Raw genomic sequence first — 27,404 nt, 5'->3', positions numbered from 1 at the left:
CTTTTCCTCAAAGCCTTCTCCAGAAAAGAAAAGAAAATGCACAAACAAACGAACATACAAGCAGGTACTCCTCAGACACACATGATGCCTGTCTCTGGCTGCGCTGGCTAGACTGCAACAGTTGCATTGAACAAAAGTAGCAATCTGGAGAGGGAGGCATAGCAGGGTATGGGTGAGAGGAGAGAAGAGTGCTGTCTGGTGAAGCATGGAAGGGCTAGAAGACTGCATGACAAGGCTGCCAGGAAAAGTACTGAGAGACTTTGGGGAAGGGGGGGGGGGGGGGGGGGGGAAGGGGATGGAGTAGGGGGCGGTAGCGTCGCAGATATTACACGACTGCAGATTTTTGCAGTAAGTTTTGTTACATTACGGCAAGCTGTTTTGGAAGCCTGCTGTATAGTAGCATTCAGCAGTGGTTGACTTGTGGCCTGCTGCATGCTTCATAGCCGCACCTGTCGCTATAGTGGACCATGAGAATGTACACTGTGGTATGTACTAAAAACACTTATTCACCTCATTTAAGAAACTAAATAACTATGTTAAACATTATCTGTTTTATTCCAAATTTGGTACATGACCTTTGGTTATTCAGAAGAACTTTGTGTCAAAATTTGATACTGCTACCTATAATAGTTTTGGAGCTATAAAAAAACCATTAAAAAGTACCTAACTGACACTTAAGAAAGTAAATTCAGATAGGAACAATAACAGTTTATATTTCTTTTATTATTTGAAAACAGTAATAGCACTCTCATTGTGCTGATTTATTTTATAAAGATTTTCAATTCTAAACCTTCGATAATTTTTCTTTCGTAATGAAAATAGCAGTTTAAAAGTTAATATTTATATTTTGTGTTAAGGTGAGAGTAAATGAGAGTGCATGTGAGTGTGTGTGTGGGACATAAGTCAAGTTTCAATTCTAGATTGTATTACACCTTACGTAACTAGCAAGTATTCCGCCTCCAGGGTGTCATGAAAACTGTAAATCCCCCTATCTGGTGGATGATGTATGTCTACGAGTGTTTGCTTTTGTAATAAGGCAGCCAGAAAGGTAATAAGAGGATAATCAGTTCTAAAGTATATTTCAAGCATAGTTTTCTCTTAGTTTTCATTTCATTTGGTTTGATGTAACATTTTGTTAATATTTGCAGCATGAAATGACGTAAATGCACCTACAAATGTTGATTGGAGTAAAACAGTTTAAGTGTGAATATGATCTTGAAAGATTGATCTGATTGGCTGTTTTATTTGATCAACCAATGAGAGTAAAGTCTTTTCTGCACATTGGAATTAGTTATATGCCCTGATAGCAATGGCATTCAGGCAGTCATGGACTAGCTGCTAGATGAGAAGGTCATGTTAGACGTGTCCAAAAAAGTTATTTGTAAAATGAAGAAGTGACTGTTATTTCACATTTGGTTTATATCGGCATGCAAACAGATGCATTTACAGACAGTTCTGTGAAGTTTGGGAGATTTTGGAGTGTTGATTGTAGAGTAAACCGTGTGTGAAACTGTCATCCTTTGTGAAGAATTCTGCACTACATAAAATTTTTTGGCAAGCAACTTCCTTTGAAGAATCAACTGAAAAGGACCGAGTGTGAAACTCATCTCGTAGCAGAGTATTGACTCTATTAATCTCATAATATTTCAGGTTGGACCTAGTACACTCCTGGCTGTCTTGCATGTGATATAAGCTGCATGAACTAGTAATAGATGGGCTATCGATGTAAATGTGGGATTGTTGACACCATAACTAAATGACAATAAAAAACATTAGTATCAGGAAGCGGACATTTTCAATGAAGGAAGGAAGCATCCACTTTTGCCTGTTATTACTAGAAATTTACAGGTTTATTTTGTTACATGAGTTACGTAGACTATGCAATCGTAAGTATGGATGATGGTTTTCTTCAACGCTGCTTTTAACATTGTCTGCAAAGTACCCACGAATGCAGAGCAACTGATGGTGAATGAATGCTGTACTGAGGTAGGTGTACATTAATTTGCAGCTTGCTTCACTCAGTGCTAGCAAACTTTTTCACACTTCTTCGCCGCAATTGGTGCATCAGCCAGAAATATAGAATACAATATAGAGTTTGGGAGAATAGGAACTGTATATGAAAAAGTAGCAGTGTTTAATTGGACTCGTAAGGTGGTCACACATGTGTGAAAAAAGGAACTGGAATGTAGGACCAAAGACATGTGTGCAATTGAATGTGCGTCAAAAATACGACAACAAGTGGAACGAGGCGACGAGTGAAACGAAGTGGCAGACTTTGGCAGTGACAGTGGAGCTATGGGAGCTGATGTCATGCTGGGGCAGTTGCAGCCGGAAGGGAAACGGGGGCCCATAAGCTGGCATAGGTGAAGTTTGGTGGACAGAACCGCTGTATCACCTCGCTGTGCAGATCACAAGGAAGAAAAGAGAAGTGTTGTTCTACTTCATTGTTTTGTGTGTGTGTGTGTGTGTGTGTGTGTGTGTGTGTGTATGTGTGTGTCTGCGCCAAAAAACTTTGCATCATGGCAGGAAGTAATCAGGAATTAGTAGATGAAAAACTAAAGGTAGATGATTCCAGGATTGGTAACTTCAGTTTTTATATATCACAAGCAAATGACAGTGGTTTGCCTGAGTCGATGCCTTCTAATTCTGGTCTAAAAAATGAATTCAGAAAGGTGGAAGCCAATGTTAAATATCTCCCTGTAGCTATTCCAAAAGCAAATCAGGAACCAATGTCAGTTGTTGAGGAACCGAAGGACAGTGTGTCGGAAATGTTGGTGAATATAATGGCAAAAATGAATGGTTTGGGTTCCAAAATTAAAATGACGTTAAGTTCTGATATTGATGATAAAATAAATAAAATGGGTACTAACCTTAATGCTAAAATGAATATATTAGTGTTGGAAATAAACAAGTTACACACTGAAGTTGTCGAAATGGAATGCAAAATGGAAAGTAAAATTTCGAATTTGAGGGATTCATGGAAAAATGACCTGACTTTGTTTAATAATAATATTAAAGGCGAAATTAATCAAGTAAAATTCCAATGTAAAACTGCTATTGTAACAGTGAAAAGATAACTAACTTCACAAATTGAGCAAGTTGCTGAGAACAACCAGCAGGTAGAGCAACAATTTCATTCAGAAATAAGTAAAGTTCAGGAACAGATTCACAGGGTAGAAAAGTACTGTGAGGAAATTCATATTGTTTTAGAAAATAAAATCAAAGAAGGAAAAGATATGTGTGTTAATTTTGGTATCAAGCTGCTGGTAAGATTACTAACGCTGAAAATAATGTCCAGCAATTTAGTACTAGAGTGAATGAGCAACTGTGTAACCATGAAAGTATACTAACAAAAGTTGAACAAAATGGTAATAACAATAACATTTGTGTAGTGTCTAATGGTGTTGTGGAATCTTCAGAAACTGCTTATGTTATGCATCGCAAGTTTTTTAAATTTGATCCAAATAAGAATGTTCACCCTAAAGAGTTTTGGAGTGATTTCAAAGATGTGTTACCTAAAGTGCGGAATGACAAGCAAAAGATTTGATTCATCACCTCTAATCTAATGTGAGAAGCTAGAATCTGGGGTAATCGAGATTTAGATAAATATGACAGTCTAGTGGAGTTCCAACAAGCCTTCTTTGAAGAATACTGGGGAAAGAGGAAGCAGATGGAGGTGTTGAGTAAATTTTGGTCAGGGGAAAAATACGATCCCAAGAGAGACAGTATCAAAAGGTTTGTACAAAAGTGTGTGACTACCTTGTCAAATTTAAATGCAAAGGTAGAAAACGAGCAGATCATTATGGGTATAGAGAATAATTTGCCATTCTATTGCCAGAATAAGATCATTTCGGGTTCTTGAGATGATATTGATAGGTTTATCCACTATTTAGAAAGAATATAAAACATTTTGAAAGAGGAGGAAAATAACAGAAGAGAATACAGGCCTCTGGCAAGACCCAATGACAAAAGGACATAAGTCAATGTAAATAGAACAGGCGTACAAAGAGGCAATGGTTACCGGGGTAGGTACAGAGGGAGAGGAGGTATTGCTGGAAGTAGGTTCAATGACAGATTACATTATGGTATTTTGATTGCAGTCAGCTGCGAGCCGTATGATGTAATAGATGGCCGCTACTCATCAGGTGATAGAAAGGTCAGAGCCAACAACATCGCACAGCAGGGAAATATGTAGCAGTCTGTGATGATGCTAACGTTTGCAGACTGCAACCACATAGACTAAACCCGCTAGCAATGCCCTTTGTAAAGAAGGCACCTACTAAACAATGTATTGAATGTGATGTTAATGAAATCAGAAGGGCAGAGGAGAGTGATACTGAGAAGCAATTTATTTCTTTAGAAAAGGAAATAGCATTTCATGGAAAGGAAAGTTCTAGTAAAGATCGGGACCGATGACCGTTGCTGTCTGGTCCCTTAAACCCACAAACCAACCATCTAGTAAAGATCACTGGAACCATGCTAAGAAGGAACTTAATACAGAAGGTAAAGACTCAGGTGAGGAGGTGGGAGTGAATCAGCACTGTGAAACCGAAGTGGGGCTACCTGTAGACAGTGGAAGTAACACTATGGGAATATGAGAGGATGTTGTAAATAGCCTGAATCAAGTAATTTTGGAGAGTGAGGATGAAGGGATGGAAGGGGAAGAAGTAGTAAATTATTTAAATGGTTCTGATGACACCTTGGATGGGGTTGCAGAAACAAAGATTATTCTGGAGGGACAGAAGTTAGAGAAATGTTTTGATTTGTCTATAAGGGAACAGATAGTAAAAGCCACCACTAATAAAGAAGTGAAAGGGGAGTCAGTTAAGTTGAATGTACTTTCCACAGAAGGGGTAGGCTTTGACAGGTGTGAAGTAATGCAAGATTTGTTGGAAGAACCTGAGTCTGTAGTTAGAAGAGAATATGTGGGACAACCTATTGTAGAAGTAAATATTTTTGAAGAAAGGGTTTCTTGCTTGATAGATACCAGATCGGACGTTTGCGCAGTGTCACAGAATTTTGTGACTGCTCTTCCAAAAAGTAAACAAATAGTGATAATGCCTGTGAGTGGGTTAAAAATTGTGGGTGCCACAGGTAAAAGCAAGAAAGAAGTAAAGCAAGAAATATTGTTACCAATCACTGTAGGTGGGACACAGACAGAACTGAAGTTTTTGATTATCAATGGACTCCATGTGGAAATATTAGTAGATGCCAATTTCTTAACTAAATGTGAAGGGTGGGTTAATTTTGGAACTAATGATGCAGTGGTTAGGATAAAGGGAAAACTGGTAACTACTCCACTTACAGGTAAAAGGCATAGTGTAAATAATGAAGGAAGTGATACTCTGATCCGATACTGTAGGACCGCCAAGGTTGTTGAAGGCTATAATGAATACAGCGAGAGGAAGGAAGTGGATCCTTCTGAGGTAGAGAATGTCAGAATTGGGATCAATGAAAAATTAGAGGAATTCACTGATATGATGAATGTACAAAGACAAGATCTGAGGCAAATTTTACATAGGCATTGTGAAGTATTTTCAGACCAGCCTGGATTGGTTTGGAACTATGAGTGCTATTTAACTGTGAAAGAAGATGCACATTTTTTCCAAAAACCTTTCGCTGTTCCAGAAGTGCATAAGGAAGCTGCTCATGATTTGATACAGAACATGCTCAAATGGGGAATAATAGAAAAAGCAATTAGTGTATACAATAACCCATTGGTTGTAGTGCCCAAGAAAAATGGCTCAATTAGACTAGCTTTGGATGCCAGGGCATTAAATAAAATTATCTTACCAGAAAGTGATAGACCTGAAAACGCAGAAGAATTATTACAAAAATTTAACGATGCAAAATTTTTTACTTCTATGCATGTAACTTGTGGTTACTGGAATCTGCCTTTGGCTAAAGAATCCAGAAAGTACACAGCAGTCCTGTTTGAAGGACGATGTTACCAGTATAAGGAGTACCCTTTGAGTTGAACATCAGTGTGTGTGCTTTTGTTAGGGCAATATCTGAGGTCTTAGGTGATTAGTTATTAAGGCAAATAACTGTTTTCATGGATGATGTATTAGTTTCGACTCCCACTTGGGAAGAGCATTGCATATTGGCAATTAAAAAGGGGGCAATGAAATTGAAATTAGACAAAACCAAATTTGTAAGAAAGAAATTAAATTTTTGGGACATATTGTTAGTGGTGAAGGGATTATGCCCAATCCAGGTAAACTGAATGTATTAGAGATTATGTAGCCCCAATTACATGTAAAGAGCTAAAGGATATGCTTGGCGTTTTTGGATATTACTGAAAATTTGTACTGGGTCAGTTATTTAATGAACCTTGTCTGAGGGAAATTTTAAAGAAGAACATGCCTTATAAGTGGACCATTAGTGTCAAACAGCTTTCAAAAAACTTAAAGAAGCACTGGTGAACAGTCAGATTTTGAACCATCCTGACTTTTCAAAACCTTTTTGTTTAGGATCAGATGCTTGTGGTTACGATCTAGGGGTGGAATTGTTCCAAATCAAAATGGTTTATGAAGAACTGGTCCACAAAACGATTGCCTTTGCAAGCTGGTCATTGCAACAAGTGGAGAAAAATTATAGCATTTTGGAACTGGAAGCATTAGCCATTATTTTTGGATTGCAGAAATTTTAGCAACACCTTTTAGGACACAAAGTTATGATCTATACAGACCATGGTGCTCTAACATATTTAGATACTTGTCAGCTTAAACACGGCAGACTGAGAAGGTGGTCTATGTACTTACAGCAATTTGACTATAGATGAAGCATATAAAGGTTTCTAAAAATATCATGGCGTGGGGTGGATCCATTGAGAAACAGGAATTGTGATGAAATTTTGCTGGCGGTTATTTAACCGCATGAAGAGGGAGTGATTAAGTGCATCTGCGAGAATCTTAGATGGGAGCAAAACTAGGACAATAATTTGAAATTAGTAAAAAGCAGGATAGGTCACCCCAACTTTCCTAAGTTAGCTGAATATTACCAGATGCACAGAGATATACTTTTCCGAAGAACAAAGAACTCGTGACAACTGGCGCATTTGCTTCCCTGAACAACATGTGGATTTGTTGATTGATTTTATACATGGGAAGTATGGGCATTATGGAGCCCGTAAATGTATTGTTAAATTGAGTCAAGTAGTGATTTTTGATAACATGTGGCAGCAAGTGCAAAAGAGGCTAGAATACTGTGACCGATGTCAAAAGTTACGAGCAAACAACAGAATTGTGCAGGGACAGATGTATTCTGTGGAACCTCAAAACAAATTAGATTTAGTAGCAGTGGATCTTTTTGGCCCTTTGCCGGTCTCAAGAGGAGGCTGTTTTACTAAGTATGTTAAGTTTTATCTGATTAAAAAGGCCAATGTTAAGGTAATAGTCAGTAAATTGGAAAAGGACTATTTTGTAAACGTTGGGGTTCCAAGAACAATTTTGTCAGATAATGGGCCTCAATTTATTTCTAAGTGTTTTGAGGAATGTTTAAAGAAGAAAAATGTGGAACAAATTAAAATTTCGGCCTATTTTCCACAGAGTAACATGTGTGAAAGAATCATGAAAGAACATAATCATCTCTGTAGGACACACTGTCATAAGAAACACTCTGTCTGAGCTAGCTACTTGGAATATTTTGAGGAAGTGATTAACAATTTGAGACACGAAGCCACTGGTTTTGCGCCAGTAGAATTACTGGGGTGAATTAGAGCTTATAATCTCCTTTTTGATTTAGTGGAATTTCCTAAACTCACGGAAGTAGTGACGGAAGAAAAGAAGAAGATAGCACTTGCCAATATTAGAAAAAAGGCTTTGGAAAGGAAAAGAAGGCACAATGTGAGGGTGAGTCCTAAAAGTTTTCAGATTGGTGATCTGGTGCTCATAAAAACTAAAGAAAAATCTAAAAAACTTACACCTGAAACTAAAAAATTTACGGATGTATATGTGGGACCTTTTAAAATTATAGCCAAACCCCATGCTAATGCCTACCGATTTGAATATGTTAAGTCACATAAATTAATTGGTTTGAGAAACATAACTGATTTAAAGAAATACATACTGAAGGAACCATTAAATAACAGTAACTAAGAAGCCTCAAGGGACATGCATTCATTACGTTGTCGGGTGGTTGACGATCATCAGGCACCCGACTTGTTGACAACATTATTTTCCCTTTCTTTTCATGTTGTCAACCTTCCTCTTCTTCATTCAAAACTTTAGCTATCTTCTTTCCTTCTTTCCTATCAGTAAATAGTGTACTAGTGTAGTACAAAGCATACAGAGAGCTAGTGTCCCAGTAGAAACTAAAACAACTAACCAGAAAGAGAGAGGAATGAAAAGTATGCTTTAATGTGATGATACAATAATATGGCAAGAGATTTTTAGAAGCTTTTGTGACATGTAAAGATGTTGTAAGAGTAATGTGTCAGAGGCAAGAGCATATTGCCTGCCTAATGAGAAAAAAGAAAACAAAGATGATGTGACTTACCATACGAAAGCGCTGGCAGGTTGATAGAAACACAAACAGACACATACATACACACAAAATTCAAGCTTTCCAAACAAACTGTTGCCTCATCAGGAAAGAGGGAAGGAGAGGGAAAGACGAAAGGAAGTGGGTTTTAAGGGAGAGGGTAAGGAGTCATTCCAATCCCGGGAGTGGAAAGACTTACCTTAGGGGGAAAAAAGGGCGGGTATACACTCGCACACACACACATATCCATCCACACATATACAGACACAAGCAGACATATTTAAAGACAAAGAGTTTGGGCAGAGATGTCAGTCGAGGCGGAAGTGCAGAGGCAAAGATGATGTTGAATGACAGGTGAGGTATGAGTGGCGGCAACTTGAAATTAGCGGAGGTTGAGGCCTGGTGGGTAACGGGAAGAGAGGATATATTGAAGAGCAAGTTCCCATCTCCGGAGTTCGGATAGGTTGGTGTTGGTGGGAAGTATCCAGATAACCCGGACGGTGTAACACTGTGCCAAGATGTGCTGGCCGTGCACCAAGGCATGTTTAGCCACAGGGTGATCCTCATTACCAACAAACACTGCCTGCCTGTGTCCATTCATGCGAATGGACAGTTTGTTGCTGGTCATTCCCACATAGAATGCATCACAGTGTAGGCAGGTCAGTTGGTAAATCACGTGGGTGCTTTCACATGTGGCTCTGCCTTTGATCGTGTACACCTTCCGGGTTACAGGACTGGAGTAGGTGGTGGTGGGAGGGTGCATGGGACAAGTTTTACACCGGGGGCAGTTACAAGGATAGGAGCCAGAGGGTAGGGAAGGTGGTTTGGGGATTTCATAGGGATGAACTAACAGGTTACGAAGGTTAGGTGGACAGCGGAAAGACACTCTTGGTGGAGTGGGGAGGATTTCATGAAGGATGGATCTCATTTCAGGGCAGGATTTGAGGAAGTCGTATCCCTGCTGGAGAGCCACATTCAGAATCTGGTCCAGTCCCGGAAAGTATCCTGTCACAAGTGGGGCACTTTTGTGGTTCTTCTGTGGGGGATTCTGGGTTTGAGGGGATGAGGAGGTGGCTCTGGTTATTTGCTTCTGTACCAGGTCGGGAGGGTAGTTGCGGGATGTGGAAGCTGTTGTCAGGTTGTTGGTGTAATGGTTCAGGGATTCCGGACTGGAGCAGATTCATTTGCCATGAAGACCTAGGCTGTAGGGAAGGGACCGTTTGATGTGGAATGGGTGGCAGCTGTCATAATGGAGGTACTGTTGCTTGTTGGTGGGTTTGATGTGGACGGACGTGTGAAGCTGGCCATTGGACAGGTGGAGGTCAACGTCATGGAAAGTGGCATGGGATTTGGAGTAGGACCAGGTGAATCTGATGGAGCCAAAGGAGTTGAGGTTGGAGAGGAAATTCTGGAGTTCTTCTTCACTGTGAGTCCAGATCATGAAGATGTCATCAATAAATCTGTACCAAACTTTGGGTTGGCAGGCCTGGGTAACCAAGAAGGCTTCCTCTAAGCGACCCATGAATAGGTTGGCGTGCGAGGGGGCCATCCTGGTACCCATGGCTGTTCCCTTTAGTTGTTGGTATGTCTGGCCTTCAAAAGTGAAGAAGTTATGGGTCAGGATGAAGCTGGCTAAGGTGATGAGGAAAGAGATTTTAGGTAGGGTGGCAGATGATCGGCGTGAAAGGAAATGTTCCATCGCAGCGAGGCCCTAGACGTGTGAAATATTTGTGTATAAGGAAGTGGCATCAATGGTTACAAGGATGGTTTCCGGGAGTAACACATTGGGTAAGGATTCCAGGCGTTCGAGAAAGTGATTGGTGTCTTTGATGAAGGATGGGAGACTGCATGTAATGGGTTGAAGGTGTTGATCTACGTAGGCAGAGATATGTTCTGTGGGGGCTTGGTAACCAGCTAAAATGGGGCGCCCGGGATGATTGGGTTTGTGGATTTTAGGAAGCACCTTCAGCCCCACTCCCAGATTCAACCAAACAGCCCTCGTCAAAGATTTACTGTCCTACACTCGTACTCTCTGCTGGAAATATCACTTTGCCATGAAGAAAAATGATCCTAATCCTACTCCTATATATATATATATATAACAAAGATGATGTGACTTACCATACGAAAGTGCTGGCAGGTCGATAGAAACACAAACAGACACATACATACACACAAAATTCAAGCTTTCGCAACAAACTGTTGCCTCATCAGGAAAGAGGGAAGGTGAGGGAAAGATGAAAGGAAGTGGGTTTTAAGGGAGAGGGTAAGGAGTCATTCCAATCCCAGGAGCGGAAAGACTTACCTTAGGGGGAAAAAAGGACGGGTATACACTCGCACACGCACACACACACACACACACACACACACACACACACACACACACATCCATCCGCACATGTACAGACACAAGCATACTTTTCATTCCTCTCTCTTTCTGGTTAGTTGTTTTCGTTTCTACTGGGACACTAGCTCTCTACTAGACATTGTGTGTGTTTGTGTGTTTTTTATTGTCTCCTATCAACATACCAACGCTTTTGTTTGGTAAGTAAGAGCATCTTTATTGGCTAGAGGTAGTTGCAGTAACGAGTAATGAAGAGCTACAGTGATTGGCCAGGAGGTTCAGTAATGTTCCATATGGAATATTGTATTTTTTCTGGAATATTGTGTATGTGATGTACAGAACCAAAGAGGTGGCATGGGTTATGTTCAGATTTTTCTACAAGGACTTTTGGTATTCTGTGTGCCAATAATGATGAATATTCCTTATATAATATGTGTCTAATGTGTATTACTTAAGCCACAGAAGCTGGCGTAAAGTACTTTCAGTCTGTCAATCATGATTTCATACAAGGTGTGATCAAAAAGTAATGGGAATTTTTTTTAATTTCTTGGGTTTTATACATCCAATTTTCAAATTCTTTTATCTTGTTGGTACACATGTTCCTGGTGCGCATTTGCATTTTCAGCTGTTTTGAATATTTAGTTTATTGTTGACAGACAGAAATATTATAGTGTTTTCAAGTGCTCATTGAATTTTTACCTTTGAAGTAGATGGAGCAAAAAACTTGCATCAATTTTTTCTTGAGAAGTGCAATAAAGTGCAGTATCAAATTTGTAATGTTGGCTGTAGCTTTTTTGAATAAAACAATCTGAAGAAAAGACCAGAAATGTGGCAAAATCACTCTTGGAAACTGCATCACGATAATGCTCCCACTCATATCTTAATGATTATTCATGATTTTTTGCCAAAAAACAAAACTTATGTTACCTTAGCAACCTTATTCACTGAACATGGCCCCCTGAAATCTCTTTCTATTCCCGTGGTTGAAGAGAATCATGAAAGGATTTTGTTTTGTCATCATTGATGAGATAAATGGAACTGCTGAAGGAGCTGAACATGATAATGAAAAATGAGTTCCAGAAGTGCTTCCAAGATTGGAAAACGCACTGACACAAGTGTACTATATCTTAACAGGATTACTTTGAAGGGAGAAAAGGTGATGTTGATGAATAAATAAATATTCTTTAACAAAAACAAAAATTTTTGTATCATTTTTATCACATCTCATATGTTTCTCTTGAACAAGGTAAAAAAGAGCAAAGTTCATTTTCAAGACATTCTCATGTGAAAGCTAGTGAGAGTTATTACAGTATATTAAGAAGTGTGCTCAACCCTATATCAACACACATTTATTGAAAACATCTTGAATTAAGGATGCTGACTTCAAGATTAGTTTTTCAGTTACTGAGTGAAGAGTTTCATGAGGGACAGTGCCTATGCCTTTTGATGCCTGGACTTCTCAGTGAGTAAAACAGTGTGTCCAAATAACATGAGGAGCCTATTTATGGATCAGAACTTGCATTCCACACTATGGCTTCCATCTGTACAAACACCTACACAATTTTCCAGATTAACATTGCTTCCTTGCATTAAAGAGCTTAGTGTTTCAATGAGGTCTGTTCATTTTGTTCCAAGAGATATTTTGGTTCAGAAAAGATCTTCATGGAATTTGTGGTCATGTACAAAATATACATAAGACATTACAGGCACATCATTGTTGTTGTCTGTAGCTTCTTCCAAGTGAAGGGCATAGTCACCATTACCTTTGAGGTTTTCAAACAATTGATCATTAACTTTGTCAGCCATATTGAATATCTGATGATCAATAGTATTGTCTAACAAAAGGCACACTTCCAGTTGCGTGACAGCTGACTCATCTACCTGCTACATGATAGCCAACTCTGTAATATGAAAGAATAACTTTTGTAGCTTTTTTTTCTTTTGCCTGTCTAATTTCTTTTAACTTGTGGGAAAAGTATTCTCACATTTTGTTAACTGAACTACTGTGATTTGACTCCAGATGCCATTTCATTTCATAAGAGGCATTTTTTTCATGACAGTAAATTAAGAAGTATGCTCAGCCCTATATCAACACACATTTATTGGAAACATCTTCAATTAAGGATTGCTGACTTTATAATGAAGATTACTTCTGCAGTTACTGAATCAAGAACTTCATGAAGGGCAGTGCCTTAGAAGCAAATGACAGAAGATTATCATTCTTTACTTCAAACAGCAGTGCTTGTAAAACTGAAATTCAAGTAACTGTTGTCATACCTCCTGAATTCTTGTTTGTCCACATATTCTGAACTAAACAAAAAAAACTGAAGTATCATAATTAATCTTCAAAATGTCTGTTACTGAATAAAAACTAGTACATTTCAAATGCCAACTACTACAGTGCCATAATAACAAGACTCACATGCTGCTGGCCCACTAGATATCACCACTAGTGCACATGTTTTTCCTTTATCAGAAAGCAAATAAACCAAATTATACTTTTATGAAACCACCACAATACCGCTACAGAAAAACCATGGTGACTCTTGAAGCCACAATGCACAGTTTGAAAACTCCAGCCTTAAATGTAAATATCTAGGAGAAAGATCAAGTTTTATCAGTGGCATGGACTGCAGCAGTTACAACCAAATGGTTAAGATGGTGAGGGACAGAAAAGGACGACTGTATCAACAAGGCAATGCCTTTGGTATTTGATTATGGCACTGTTGTTTTCAAACTTTGGTTCACTATTGACAACAAACTTTTCTAATGGAGTAATGTACTTTACTGTGAGGCTGTTTTCCATTTGCTTAGAGAGTTGTCTACAAAATGTTCTAGACTGGACACCACATATTATCCTTATGATGTGATATGTCTGCTTGTGTCTGTATATGTGTGGATGGATATGTGTGTGCGTGCGAGTGTATACCCGTCCTTTTCCCCCCCTAAGGTAAGTCTTTCCACTCCCGGGATTGGAATGACTCCTTACCCTCTCCCTTAAAACCCACATCCTTTCGTCTTTCCCTCTCCTTCCCTCTTTCCTGATGAGGCAACAGTTTGTTGCGAAAGCTTGAATTTTGTGTGTATGTTTTTGTTTGTTTGTGTGTCTATAGACGTGCCAGCGCTTTCATTTGGTAAGTCACATCATCTTGGTATTTAGATTTACTACATACCTCTGTTCACAAAAAGTTTTTTCTTCAGTTATGAGTTACCACAGAATATAATGTCATAGGAAGTAAATAAAAATAGGAAAACAGGCACAGTAAGTCAACTTTTTGACATCTTCATCTTCAAAAGCTGATGTTATCCTTGATGCAAAAGTTGCAGAGCTGAAGAAGATTTTTAAATGACTTCTAGTTCAGCATCTTACCACAGTCATATCCTACTACAAATAAAGCTAGAAACCTGTGAAAGAAGTCATGTCATATGTTAGGTAAGCTGTAATTTTTTATGTCCATTTTTGTGAACATATTTACTTAGCAGCTGTCCACCCGAATGAATGAACGCTGCCAAATTGCAGCCAAGAGAAAGTTGACTACCCAGTGCATGCTATTGAGCACTATATGTTCAGCTTCAATAGCTGCTCCAAAACCCATGCCATCTGGATTCTTAAACCCCTACCCGCTTCCAAATATCATCTTCTCTTAATTACATAAATGGGACATTGCTCTTACAACACATCCTTCGATCCCATAATTCTCCCATCCTGAGAGTTCCAATCTCCAGTAGTGTCCATCTCACACACACTTCTACTTCTGTCCCCATCCCCCCCACTTCACATCTGCTCTTACTCTTCACAGTTTCCATCTTTCTCTGTCCTATCTCCCACTCCATCTACCCTCCAATGCTCTACCAACTGACTCCTCTACTTCATTGAGGGCCACATGAAAATTCCCTTTCTTCAGCAGGGGGAGTTCACTGAGGTCATGCTACTATTCAGTTCCTTTGGTGCACCTCCTCCCAACCATCAACCATCCTTCCCTCCTTATACCTGGCTCCTCTCATCTCTCACTAATTTTATCAGACACAACCCCTCACCCCAAATTGATCTGTAACACTAAGACAACGCAATATGACAAGACGATGTAGCTCTTTGTATGTCTGTGTGTGTGTGTGTGTGTGTGTGTGTGTGTGTGTGTGTGTGTGTGTGTGTGTGTGTGTGTGATTTTATTATTATTGCAGTTCCTAGAAATGGGGTGAGAACCTACAAATAAGGTCCCAGATATTGAAATCCATATCTAAGTGATAAGCAAAGATGGCAGAAAGTGTGGCTGGTAGCAGTTTTCTTAAATTAGGAGATAATTAATTCGATTATAGTTGTGGTAGATAAATAAAATCATTGTGGTTTTTACTAATTAATCTAAGAAAGTATTCTGTACCTCCTGGCTGAGAGTTGCCACGTCCTGGTGCAGTGATGAAACTTGATTGTCAAGCCTCTCAACACTGGTTTTAGTTTGCTCAACTTCTCCTCTGAGCTCCAGGTTTAGTCCTTCCAGAGAACCTGATTTCTGGCTCAGGCTGCTGATGAGGGGTGGTCTTTGCCTGTCCCTGAGCACAGCCACTCTCGATCTCATAGTACGAGTTGTCACTCCAGCATATTCCTCCACCCTGGAGAACAAATATTTGATTATAGTTTCAGCTAAAAGCTGAGCTACAAATTTTTTAAAAACATTGTTGTGATTATAAAACACTACAAATAAATCTAAAAAACTGCAGACTATATTAAAGCTTATTTCAGTACTGAAGACTATTTTTAAGAAGGCAAAGAAAATAAAAAGAGAAAAGATGAGTCATCACTACAAACACAGCTGCACGCAAGTGCGTGCACACACACACACACAGAGAGAGAGAGAGAGAGAGAGAGAGAGAGAGAGAGAGAGAGAGAGAGAGAGAGTGCCTCATGACATACTTTAGAGCTATACCACTCACAACCGACACTTTCACTGTGCCAAATTCCAAAGAGACTTTCCTATCAACCACTCATGACCACCACATCATAAAAGGTAAGGTATTTCAGATAATGGCTTCATTCCAGAGATAAATTTTTCACTCAGCTATATAACTCATCAGCAGTGTAACATATATGTAAATTGTACATCTGATAATAGAGCTCTTTGCCCAGAATGAGTCGCAGTCTGTGGCATAAACTCTGTTATTAAGAAATTATTTCATGCTGATCATACACAATTAACAGGAGAGCATCTGTCAACTTTGCTACAATACGATTGGAAGACAGCAAATCCTGAAGTTGTGAGGAGTTATACACTTTGTATAGTGAAGCACAATCTGAAAAAACTTCACACACTGTACACATGAAACTCATTTATTTCAATGGAGCACAGCCATTTCAGTCTTCTTGGTCCTTATCAAGTACAGAATAAAGGATACTTACATTACAAAACCACCAAGTGTGTTATATGCAGTCAAATTTCTGAAAAATTGTCATTGCCAAATGAGTGGAATGCTTGTGAAACTGTTGCCAGTGTGCCACAACAGTATTGAATAATATATGAGCTGACATTTGGAATAATCAGGTCTACTGCTGGATGTTTGTGTCGCTGTGGCACAATATTTCAGCCACATAACTCATTGCCTACTTCAGGTGCTACCTGAGACTGCCATATTGTAGGATCTTGTCCAGTATTTATGCCCAGAGGGCGCTGGGTGCCGTCTGCGCCCACCTGGCGCTGCTTGTAATGTGTTGTCTCTTCCCCGGTGCTCCCTCGGACGTCCGCGCCTGACTTGGTTGCCATCTGTGGCAGCTGTCTGAGGCCCGTCCTGGGACAATGCTAGGGAGTGTGAAGGACGACCTGGGGCTGCATAAACCAGGCCAGCGTGGAAAATCATACATTGGCCAGACAACCAGGACGGTGGACATCAGGTGCAAAGAACACCAGAGGCACACCAGACTAGAACAGGCAACAAAATCTGCCATAGCGGAGCACTGTCTGGAGCTCGGTCACTCAATGGACTACAACAACACCTAAATTGTGACACAGAATCCAAGATTTTGGGACAGTGTCATAAAGGAGGCCATCGAGATCAAGGTCACAGACAACCTAATAAACCGAGACAGTGCTTACCAAATCAGCTCAGCATGGAGTCTGGCTCTGCAGCTTATCAGCGCCCAACGAAAGGAACCAAGAAACTCTTCAAGAAGTAGTAACATCGCAGGAGCAGCGCCAGGTGGGTGCGGACCGCAACCACAACTCCCAATGCAGGATGGGCCTCTGACAGCTGCCACAACTGCAGATGATGGACAAACTGAGCGCAAACAACCGTCGGAGTGCCAGGGAAGTGCCAACACCTCAGGAGCAGTGCCAGGCAGGCGCGGACCGCGAATGGAGTGCCCAACAAAGGACGGGCCTCAGAGAGCTGCCACAGATGGAGACCAAGTGGGTCGCGGGCATCCGAGGGAGCACCAGGGAGAGACAACACTTTACAAGCAGTGCCAGGTGGGCGCGGACCGCAAATGGAGCGCCCTACACGAGAAAGGCCTCAGACAGCTGCCACAACTGCAGATGGTGGACGAGGCGGGCGCAGACATCCATGAGAGCACCAGGGAGATGCCAACACCTTAGGAGCAGTGCCAAGTGATCACGGACCACGAACGGAATGCCAAACGCGGGTCTGGCCCCAGATAGCTGCCACGACCACAGATGGTGGACGAGCCGGGCGCGGACATCCATGGGAGCACCAGGGATGGGCCAAAACCTCAGGAGCAGCACCAGGCAGGCACGGACTGCGAATGGAATGCCCAACACTGGACGGGCCTCAGACAGCTGCCACAGATGGCGACCAAGTCGGGCGCAGATGTCCGAGGGAGCACCAGGCAAGAGACAACACATTACAAGCAGCGCCAGGTGGGTGCGGACAGCAGAGAGAGCACCCAGCACCCTCTGGGCATAAATACTGGACAAGATCCTCCAATACGGCAGTCTCAGGTAGCACCTGAAGAAGGCAACGAGTTACGTGGCCGAAATATTGTGCCAGAGCGACACAAACATCTGGCAGTAGACCCGATTATTCCACATGTCAAGATCTCGCAGGGAAAGCCTGAAGCTTGAAGAGTTACAATATATGAGCTGTTTGCTTAGACAAATGCGGGGTATCATGGAAATGGGAGGCAGACAAGTAAATTTCAGGGCTGGTATTATTGCAATTGTTGGGTGGGTTACACATTGCCGAGCTGCAACAGAACAACTTCAGAATGGAATCTATGTCCATTTCTAATCAATTGCAGGGCAAATATGTTTCTTCTAAGAGATGTACATCTGTTGCACTAGTGACAGTGGCCCCTCATGACATGTAGATTCAGAAAGTGATTCCTTTTTTGTCACAAAAGAGGGTCAGCAGAACATTCCTGGCATTGTGTAAAATTTCTTTGGTCTGAGTGATGAGAAATGACATAATTCCCTACTGACTCTCTTCATTTCTAGTCTGTGGTCCAAATTTTATCCATGGTAGCAAATCTTGCATCTTTTTGTTCAAAGTAGGACAAAAGTATCTCATGCATGTCAAGATTGCTGTTTCAGTCAAAAAGACAACAGTCAGGCACACATCTTGCTGATGTTTTGTGAACTTGGAGCACGACATGCAGAAGGGTGCTGAGTCATGGACACTGTTTAAAGATTCTGCAGTATCACTACATGATTTTGCCTCATGGTGGCTCCAATGAATATGGTGTTACATTAAGTCATGATGAGAACATGACTGACTCAGATAAGGAGCAGCAACCACAGATTTCACACCATTTGTTAACTTTCAACTCCACTTGTAGGCTTGCTGCTATTGACAAACATGAATCACTACATTAGACCTTCATCTGTGATGATGTTTCACATTACCAACATGCAGATGCCAGACAACAGAACACTGTTTGTCCTTCATGCAAATTGTTAGTGGAACAGCCATCTTTACATTGTCCCTGTGCTGATGTTAGTGCATTTGCAGAATTCTGCCAGAAAGCAAACAGTAGGCACACCTTTACAAATATGCATACCAACTTACAGACTAGCAGCATCATTTTTCACTTTTTTCATATGTTTATGTTGTTTTTCTATTATTTTACTGCTCTTAGACGGCAGCAGGGATTCAAAATATGCAAAACCAGTCAGCAACCCCACTCACAATTAAAACACAATTAACAGCAGACTACTGCCTTCATCTGACATGACTACAAAGAATGCCATAAGCAGAAAGAAATATGACCAGTCTCACTAAAAAGTATTCATTTCCCTTGGAAAACATTCTGCCTTGATATCTTCATACCAGGACCAGTTTATTTCATGTCATCAATCACAGTTAATTATTTTGGAATTATGTGCAATTCCAGAAAGCAGAAACATAATTATCTTTTAGCAGAATATGCAGTGGTTAGAAATTTTAAAATATTATGTGTATTATGGCTATGAGAAGACCAATTTGTTTCTTTGTGCTGATAACTGTATGGCACAAAATAAGAACAACATCATTACATAAAAAACAACAATTTTTCCTGCCAGTCGGCCATACAAACTTTTGTTGACTGGGCCTTTGGCCTTACAAAATGAAAAAACCATATGACATGTAGTTCTTGGGCTGATATTGCCAGAATGATTGAAAGCAATACCTCTGAATCACAGCTTAATGAATCTATCCCAGAAGGAAATGAAAGTGGCAGTCTATTAGCATATGTATATGACTGGCAAGACATGTTTAATTCCTGTAGCTGGAAGATAACATCTCTGATCACAGTCTTCAACCACTTTTTATGAAGGACATAACAGGAACAACAATGTGTCAACAAAAACTGAATTGGGTAACTGTGTGTGTAAGGATACTTGAAGATAATACTCAGAAATTGAATCTGAGGCATGACTGAAGAAAGTCAAACAATGTTTGTTTGGGGATACTGAAGAGTACAGTACTGCATGGAAGAGACATATGATCGCTTGTACGCAGTGCCACACATCTCCTGAGGTGTAATGTATGTTTTATGGATTATGATGATTAATACCATGTTAATATTATGTTTTTGTAAGTATAATAGAGTTGTGTAGTAATAATTAGTAATGCAACTTTGAAAATACATGAAGAATTCCTTGTTAAGGTTACAGACATCTAGTTTTCACAACACTGAAGATGATTTTAAGTACTGTTACATTAGACAACAAAAGAAAAATGTGATTTTTCCAACTTAGAGTAAAATTTCATGCCTTCGGATTTTGTTGTTGGAAGTTCATATACCAAGTTCACTGAAATGAAAATGGTAAGCCAGAACATGTGCCACTGTAGGGGAAAATGAAGGTGTTGAGACTACTGACTAAGAATTGCTTTGGCAGGAGTCTCGTGTCTCCAGGCACAGGTAGCGATGTGTAGCAGCAGAATAAATGACATTCATAGTGAGTACGTAACTACATAAGATCTTGCTGGCATTGTGGTGGAACTTTGCAGCATCAGACAAGTTTGTCCAACTGAAATTTGCTAGTATACAAAGAAGATGTTTGTAAACAACTGAATGTCACTCACATAAATGCATGTAAAGACAAAGTGACTAAAACATCAGTGAAGAAGCGAATGCCCAGGTCAATCCAACACTAATTAAAAGGATGAAAATCCAACATAAATGCAGAGGATGGAAATATTATTACAGCAACAGATAAGTGGTACCAGTATTCATTTGATGACCTGTCTCAGAATCTCAGTAACATGAATGAAAGTGAAAACACAATAACCCATGAATGTGTGAGACTATATTCATTATGCCCCACTCTTACATAAATAATGTGCATGTAGTCATCTTTTATTACATTAATGCTTTAAATTATGACTATTTATATTTCTGTCACAAGCGCTTTATTGACTACCATCAGCAAGGGTAATATCAACCCACTTTTTCATATTCCTTGACTTGTTAAGGTCTCATTAGTTGACAAGGTGCTGGTAAATGTCACAGGCAGGAACAAGAAGAAGACTGCTAGCAAGTGAGCTTTCAGTCAAAAGGCCTTCTTATAGTTAGATAGTCCACGTGCGCGTGCCCACACACACACACACACACACACACACACACATATTCATGCAAGCCCAACTCTCATATGCATGACTACTATCTCAAGGTAGTGGTCATATGTGTGTGTGTGTGTGTGTGTGTGTGTGTGTGTGTGTGTGTGTGTGTGTGTGTGTGTGAGTGTGTGTGCATGCTATCTACTTTAGAAGAAGGGCTTTTGGCCAAAAGCAACACTTGTTAGCAGTCTTTTTGTTGTGTCTCTCTGTGACCCAATGTCTCTCCTATGTGGTCAATAGCAATCTATTCCTTTCACAATATTGTCATTGTTCTATCCTGAATTTTCATCCTGAATTTTCCATTGCTTAGTGTTATCATACGTTAGGAACTGATAATGTGTGAAATATTTTTTTCAAAAAATTTAGACAATGCTTCTTTTACTTGGGGTGACTTTGTCCCATATGTTCAAATTTGTTCACAGTAAGCCAAAAATGCACTGAGGCCATATTGAACCAATCAAATCTGATCTTATACTTAATATATTGTTACTCAAGTTTCCATGAATCATTTAATTTCAAAAAATGAGTTAAATAACTAAAATTTAAAGAAATTAAATAAACAAGGGAAATACTAATTAGTTGATTTGCATGAGGTCACGCATTTCAAAAGCACAACACAATTTAAATGTTAACAAAACGATTGGACAAATCTATCCACTTCACAAAAAGAAAAAAGATTGCTTTAGGAGACTTTTTTGGGTTGCTTTATACTGCACAACATTCTCTCAGTAATAAATAATTGAATCTGGTCTTTGAGGCACCTTCAACACTTTTAGTCTTTTGTCCATGGACTCAACAACAAAGCCAGTGATATTAAACTTAGAAATTTGTTCCTGGATACTTTTCCCAATTAAAAAGGAGCATCACAAAATTATCAGTAGCACAGTCTTCAGAGTTTACTTTCACACTAGAGCTCAAGCTCTTTTTCTTTTTCTTCATCTGATTCTTCCAGTGCCACATTATCAGGATCACCATCTTCTGAGCAGACTTGCAAATTAACTCTCTTATGTCTTTTCTTCTTGGGTTTCAACAATGAAGAAAACATGGGTGCCTCACCTGCAAGCAGTTCAAGCTCTTTAACCGAGATGATTTTTACAGCTGGTACGTTCTAACTTTCTCCTCTTTTTAGCATCAGTTGAGGATATTAAATGGACACTTATTTTTTCCCCAGCTTTTCTAAGAATGCTTCACCTACCATATCAACATCATTTTTGTTCTCTGGCAAGCTTTCAAGAAGCTTTTGCTGTGTAGCTGGACAATACCACACTTTTCAAGCTTAGAGATAAGGTTTTGGTCCCTTTTAAGCCCTTCATCATTTCAGTTAGTGGCATGACAAACACTTGTCAACCTGATGAGAAATAATTGTTGTTTACAAGAATAAGAAATTTTGAAAATAAGCACTGCTAGGTAACAAAATGAACACAACTTAAGCCTAGGGTTATTCAGGTCAAAGTTACTTCAAAACAAGGGATGATGTTGTCCCAGTGTAAAATATAGTCTTTATTTCATACCAGAATGTTCTCATTTTACAATTAAATCTAAACATACGAAGCAATAACAAAAACACCTTACTAAGATTAAAATTACTGCTATAACAGAGGAACAAACATCACTGTTCCCCCTCAACTAACAGACCTGTTGCAACAGCAGATCCATGAACTATGGAGACAGTGCACCAGCAACATTGCTAGTCCTGCTATCTACCATTTAAGTCAGGAAACAAAGTATTCATTGACATAGGTATAAGCTGCATGGCACATACTCTTTTTTTTCCATCTGGATCAATGTTATCCACAAAGTGTCAACATTACTTCCAATTTACTCAGCTCATCAGAGACTGATGCAACAATGCCTTCTGCATATGTTTAGTATTTTTGTATGTGCACTCTTCATGGCTGCTGCTGGTCACAAAGTGTCTATTTCAGATACAAGTATGCGACATCTGTGACACTCTGTTACAACATGCTGTCTTAATAAAGGGGCATACAATTAAAATTAATGTTCAGCTGTGATGAATAAAACACATTTTAAAAAGCATTTTATAATTTAAATGCAGTATCATTGAGTCTGCATCCTGATTTCTTTATACAGCTCTTTCTTTTTGACAACAGGCTGCATTAATAAAAAGTGTTCATAACTGGAGCCCAAAATATCTTGAAAATGAGCAACTACATAACTGAAGAGAACTGAGTTTGCAACTAACTGTGTGCTATAATGGGTAGGGGATTGCCTTTCATCACAGAGTGACAGTAGATGAAATATGTTGCAAGCACAACGAATCCTCCAGCCTGTATGTAAAATATATCCCATTCTTATTCGAATGACCAGCATATATGTCTGTTGCAATAATTTAGTGAATGCACGCTGATTGCAATTTTTTATTTCAAATAGAAAAATAAATGTAAAAGTGAAAAGATTGAAAAAATTCTGTCACATAAATTATCCCAATTAGAGAGTCACAAGGTGCTCAGTCATTTAATGTCACTCTTTAGCAGCTAAGACAGCAATAAATAAAAATAAATAAAGATAAAAAAAACATGAATCTGTCCTTTCATGGGATATAAAATCATAATGTCTTCAGATATTTAAACTGATATTTATGAAGCTGAATACAACCTCATCTATCATACTACCTCCAATATTTCATTTTCGTATAGGATTTCCAAGCAGGTATGAGAAAACGTTAGACTGTTTGGTCTAAAATGTAGAAAATTTTCTTTTCTTTTATTCATCAGTGTGTTTTTTTAATGGAATATTTGTAAAAGCTACCTATGTCTTACAGTGAGCATCTCATTCTTTTATTGGTCACTTACAAGCTGTTTTCCATTTTCACTTTATATTGATCTATTGTGCAACTGGCAACAAGTATTTCAATTTTCAAAAACAAATACATATTATTTCTGCAGAATGGTGCATTCCTACACATCTGCAGCATTTTTGAAGTCATATTGGTGATTTCACTCAGTACAAGTTATCTATAATGACAGTGTAAATTCCTGGGTGGAACAATATGTAAAATAAAGAAAAGACAACCACTCAGCTATGGCTGACTGACAAGTGGCACAATGAAACAATCAACATATTATAATAGTTACATTATATACAGAGCTGTTGCTCTGTCTTTAGCAAAAATACCTACACAACCACACAGACAACCAAACACACATTTGAGACCACAGTGAACCTTGGCTACAAGACTGAAGGTCTGGGTGTCAGTTGGTGTGGATGTGTATGTGTGTACTATTGTTAGCTTGAAATCAAGTGTAAATATTGTATTTTGTCTCCTCCTTCTAATGTTCTCAAGAGCAACTCAGACTGGCTTCTGTAAAGACTTTTCTACTGAGAAAACAATACACAATCTCAGAAACTCACTTATGGTAGAACTAAACAAGGGAATTTATCCTGTTGGCACTTACTGTAATTTTTCCAAGGCCTTTCTTTGATTGTGTAGATATAAATTTTTACTAACCAACATTGGAATTGTGTTTAAGTCACTCCCATTGCATGGATGGAGTTGTATCTTAAGAACAGAGAATAGAGGATCACATTCACAAAGGATATAATAGAAATCAGTGTAAATTTGGAGTGAGTGAATGTGGTGTACTGCAAGTTTCAGAGATTGACTCACTCCTGTCTCTGGTCTACATAAATGATTTAAGTGGGACACTGGAGGACTTTTCAAAAGCTTAGATGTTTTTTATACCACCAGTGTACTGATACAGTGCCCAAATACATCCACATCAGACATCACGAGGAATAGACTTAAAACTGGTTCCCACCAAACATCTTAATCCTTTATATTAAACAATGGAAACTCCAGGTAAGGATAACAACAGTGTAGAAAAAGACAGATTTCTACTTACTGTAAAGAAGACACATCAAGTTGCAGACAGGCACAATTAAAAGACACTTACATACAGCTTTCGGCCACAGACACACACAGGGAAGCACACCTCATGCCCAGATGACCGAAAAACTCCAATGGGGTTGAATGCTATCTGGCAGAGTGTGCAGAGGGTAGAATGTCAACAGATGCAGTGTGGGGCAACGAGGTGGGGAAAAAAAGGAGCAAAAAAGGAGAGGAGTGGGGAAGGATGGGCAGATGCATTGGCAGAGGGCTGCAAATAAACAGTGTAGGAGACAAGAATGAGGATAGGAGAGTGTGCAAACTGTTGGATGGAGGGTGTGCAGACAGTATGTTACCATAGGTCAAGGCCGGGATTATTAAGGGAGCAGAGAATGTGTTGTAAGGATAACTCCCATCTGTGAAGTTCAGAAAGGCTGGCAGTGGAGGGAACGATGCAGATGGCTTGGGTAGTGAAGCAGCCACTGAGATCATGTTTGTTGTGCTCAGTTGCATGTTGTGCCCCAGTGAGATTTGCTTTGTTCTTGGCTACAAACATGCAGCTGAACACAAAACACTTGGTTTCAATGGTTGATGAACTACCCGAGCCATCTAGATCTTTCCCTCTATCACCAGCTTTTCTGAACTGCACAGATGGGAGTTATCCTTGCAACACATCCTCTGCTCCTGTAATAATCCCAACATTAACCTATGGTAACTTACTGTCCGCACACCCTCCACCCAACAGTTTCTGCTCACCTCTATCCCTATTCTCATCTCCCACCCCATTTATTTGCAACCCTCTGCCAATGCATCTGCACATCTTTCCTCACTCCTCTTCTGTTTTGCTACTTTTTCCCCACCTCCCTACCCCAAAACCTCCTGACACTGAGCCTGTTGACATTTTAGTCCCTGCACACTCCATCAGACTATTTGTCTCTCTCTCCTTAGCCATACACCATCTCTTCCCCTTCCCTGCCCCCTCCAGATTGCAACTTGCATCCCATGTGATTTTGCATTCCAGCCCAAGATGCTGGAGATGGTGGTTTTGTGTGCGCTTGGTTTTTTGTGTGAATGGTGTGTACTTCTCTTTTACTGAAGAAGGCTGTGGCCAAAAGCTAAATGTAAATGTCTTTTAATTGTGCTTGTCTGCAACCTGATGTGCCTACTTGATGGTAAGTAGCAATCCGTCTTTTCCTACATTGCTGATAGTACTTTATATTATAAAGATTAATACTGTGAAATTCTAAACAAGTGAAAATGACTTACAGGTACTAGCAGAGATCAATGGCGTACACTGGAGAATCCATATGTGAATTTCTTAAGCATCCAAGTGGATAATGGAGTAAGATGACATCAGAGCATGGATAAATTAACCAACAAACACAGTTCTTCCTGTTCTGCACAAAAAAATTTCTCTCGCTGTATTGACCTGGAGGTAGGATTGCTTGCACACTTTTCAAATTTTCACTTAGTATTCTCCTAAAGGATAATCTACTGGGGCATTGTAGCTAAGGAACGTAAGGTAAAGCAAAGATGGTATTTTTTCTACAGGAGGGTGCAGTAAGAATGTTATGTAAGAATGTTATGATGAATTGATAACTACCGAATTTACTCGAATCTAAACCACACTTTTTTCCAGTTTTTGTAATCCAAAAAACTGCCTGCGGCTTAGAATCCGAGTGCAAAGCAAGCGGACGTTCTGAAAAGTTTTGGTAGATGGCGCCACAACTAACTTCTGCCGTCGAATATATGTAGCTCTACACAGGGATGCTTTGCAGGAAAAAAGACAAATACTGGCGCAAAAACCTCTGCGTCAGTACATAAATTAAAAAAGAAAAAGTAGAAGAGGAGCGTTTTCCTCCGCCCCGAGTTTCAACCACTGCATTTCATATATTATCCAACGAAGTAAATAGAAGTTCCGTATTGTTCAGCTTCGAATGTAGCAGCCTTTCAAATATTCCTAGCAACACAAATTAATTTCTTTATACAAAAATACCAACAATGCACAAGGCTTTAGCATTGTTGCACGAGTTGACACGCTGGTACTCATTAAGACTTCACGTAACGGCACCTATTGCTTCGTGGAATTTTGTGAAGTGCTTGTTGGTGTTAGTGAACCATAATGAAGCGCTTTTATTATAGTCCAAATTCAAGAGGGGAGTTACTTCTTTTGCAGAACAAAGTTCTAATCGTGCTGCAGGTCTATGAACAGGATTGATGAGAGCAACGCCAGGCGATGACGACTGCAGAGAGACAAATTATTTGAACGTTCAAGTCGCAGGAAAGCATTTAGTGCGCCTAAGTGTGGCCAGTATCATGCAGTAGAAGTGATTTTAAATGAATTTGTTAGGGAACAGCGTCAGAAGTTCCTGCCTGTGAACGCCGAAATTTTAAAAATTAAGGCACATGAAATTGCTAGCGAGCAAAAAATCGAAAATTTTAAGGCTAGTCCCAGCTGGATTGATCTGTTTATGAAGCGCTGGGGTTTTTCACTTCGGAGGCGAACTTCAGTTGCACAGAATCTGCAGAAAAATTATGAAGAAAAACTTGTGGAATTTCTGTGCTTCATAATTAGGCAGCGCACAGAAAAGCAATACCTTCATGGTCGGACAGGAAATGCTGACCAAAAGCCCGTATATTCTGACATGCTGTCAAACGCTTGATGCCAAAGGAAAGACAGACATA

General features: G+C 39.6%; 1 protein-coding gene across 1 annotated transcript in view; it reads right to left on the bottom strand.

Annotated features, from left to right (window-relative positions):
* The window catches only part of LOC124740341 (potassium voltage-gated channel subfamily H member 8), a 612,019-nt gene that overhangs the window by 5,664 nt on the left and 578,951 nt on the right, over positions 1 to 27,404 (bottom strand). The window contains exon 14 of the mRNA XM_047248622.1: positions 15,208 to 15,436. Within this exon, the coding sequence (XP_047104578.1) occupies positions 15,208 to 15,436 (229 nt within the window). The remainder of the gene's footprint in view (positions 1 to 15,207; positions 15,437 to 27,404) is intronic.

Source organism: Schistocerca piceifrons, chromosome 1 (genome assembly GCF_021461385.2).
Source record: "Schistocerca piceifrons isolate TAMUIC-IGC-003096 chromosome 1, iqSchPice1.1, whole genome shotgun sequence".
Lineage (NCBI taxonomy): Eukaryota > Metazoa > Arthropoda > Insecta > Orthoptera > Acrididae > Schistocerca > Schistocerca piceifrons.
The sequence above is the reverse complement of the archived record's forward strand: the minus strand, read 5'-3'. Positions and strand labels throughout refer to the sequence as shown.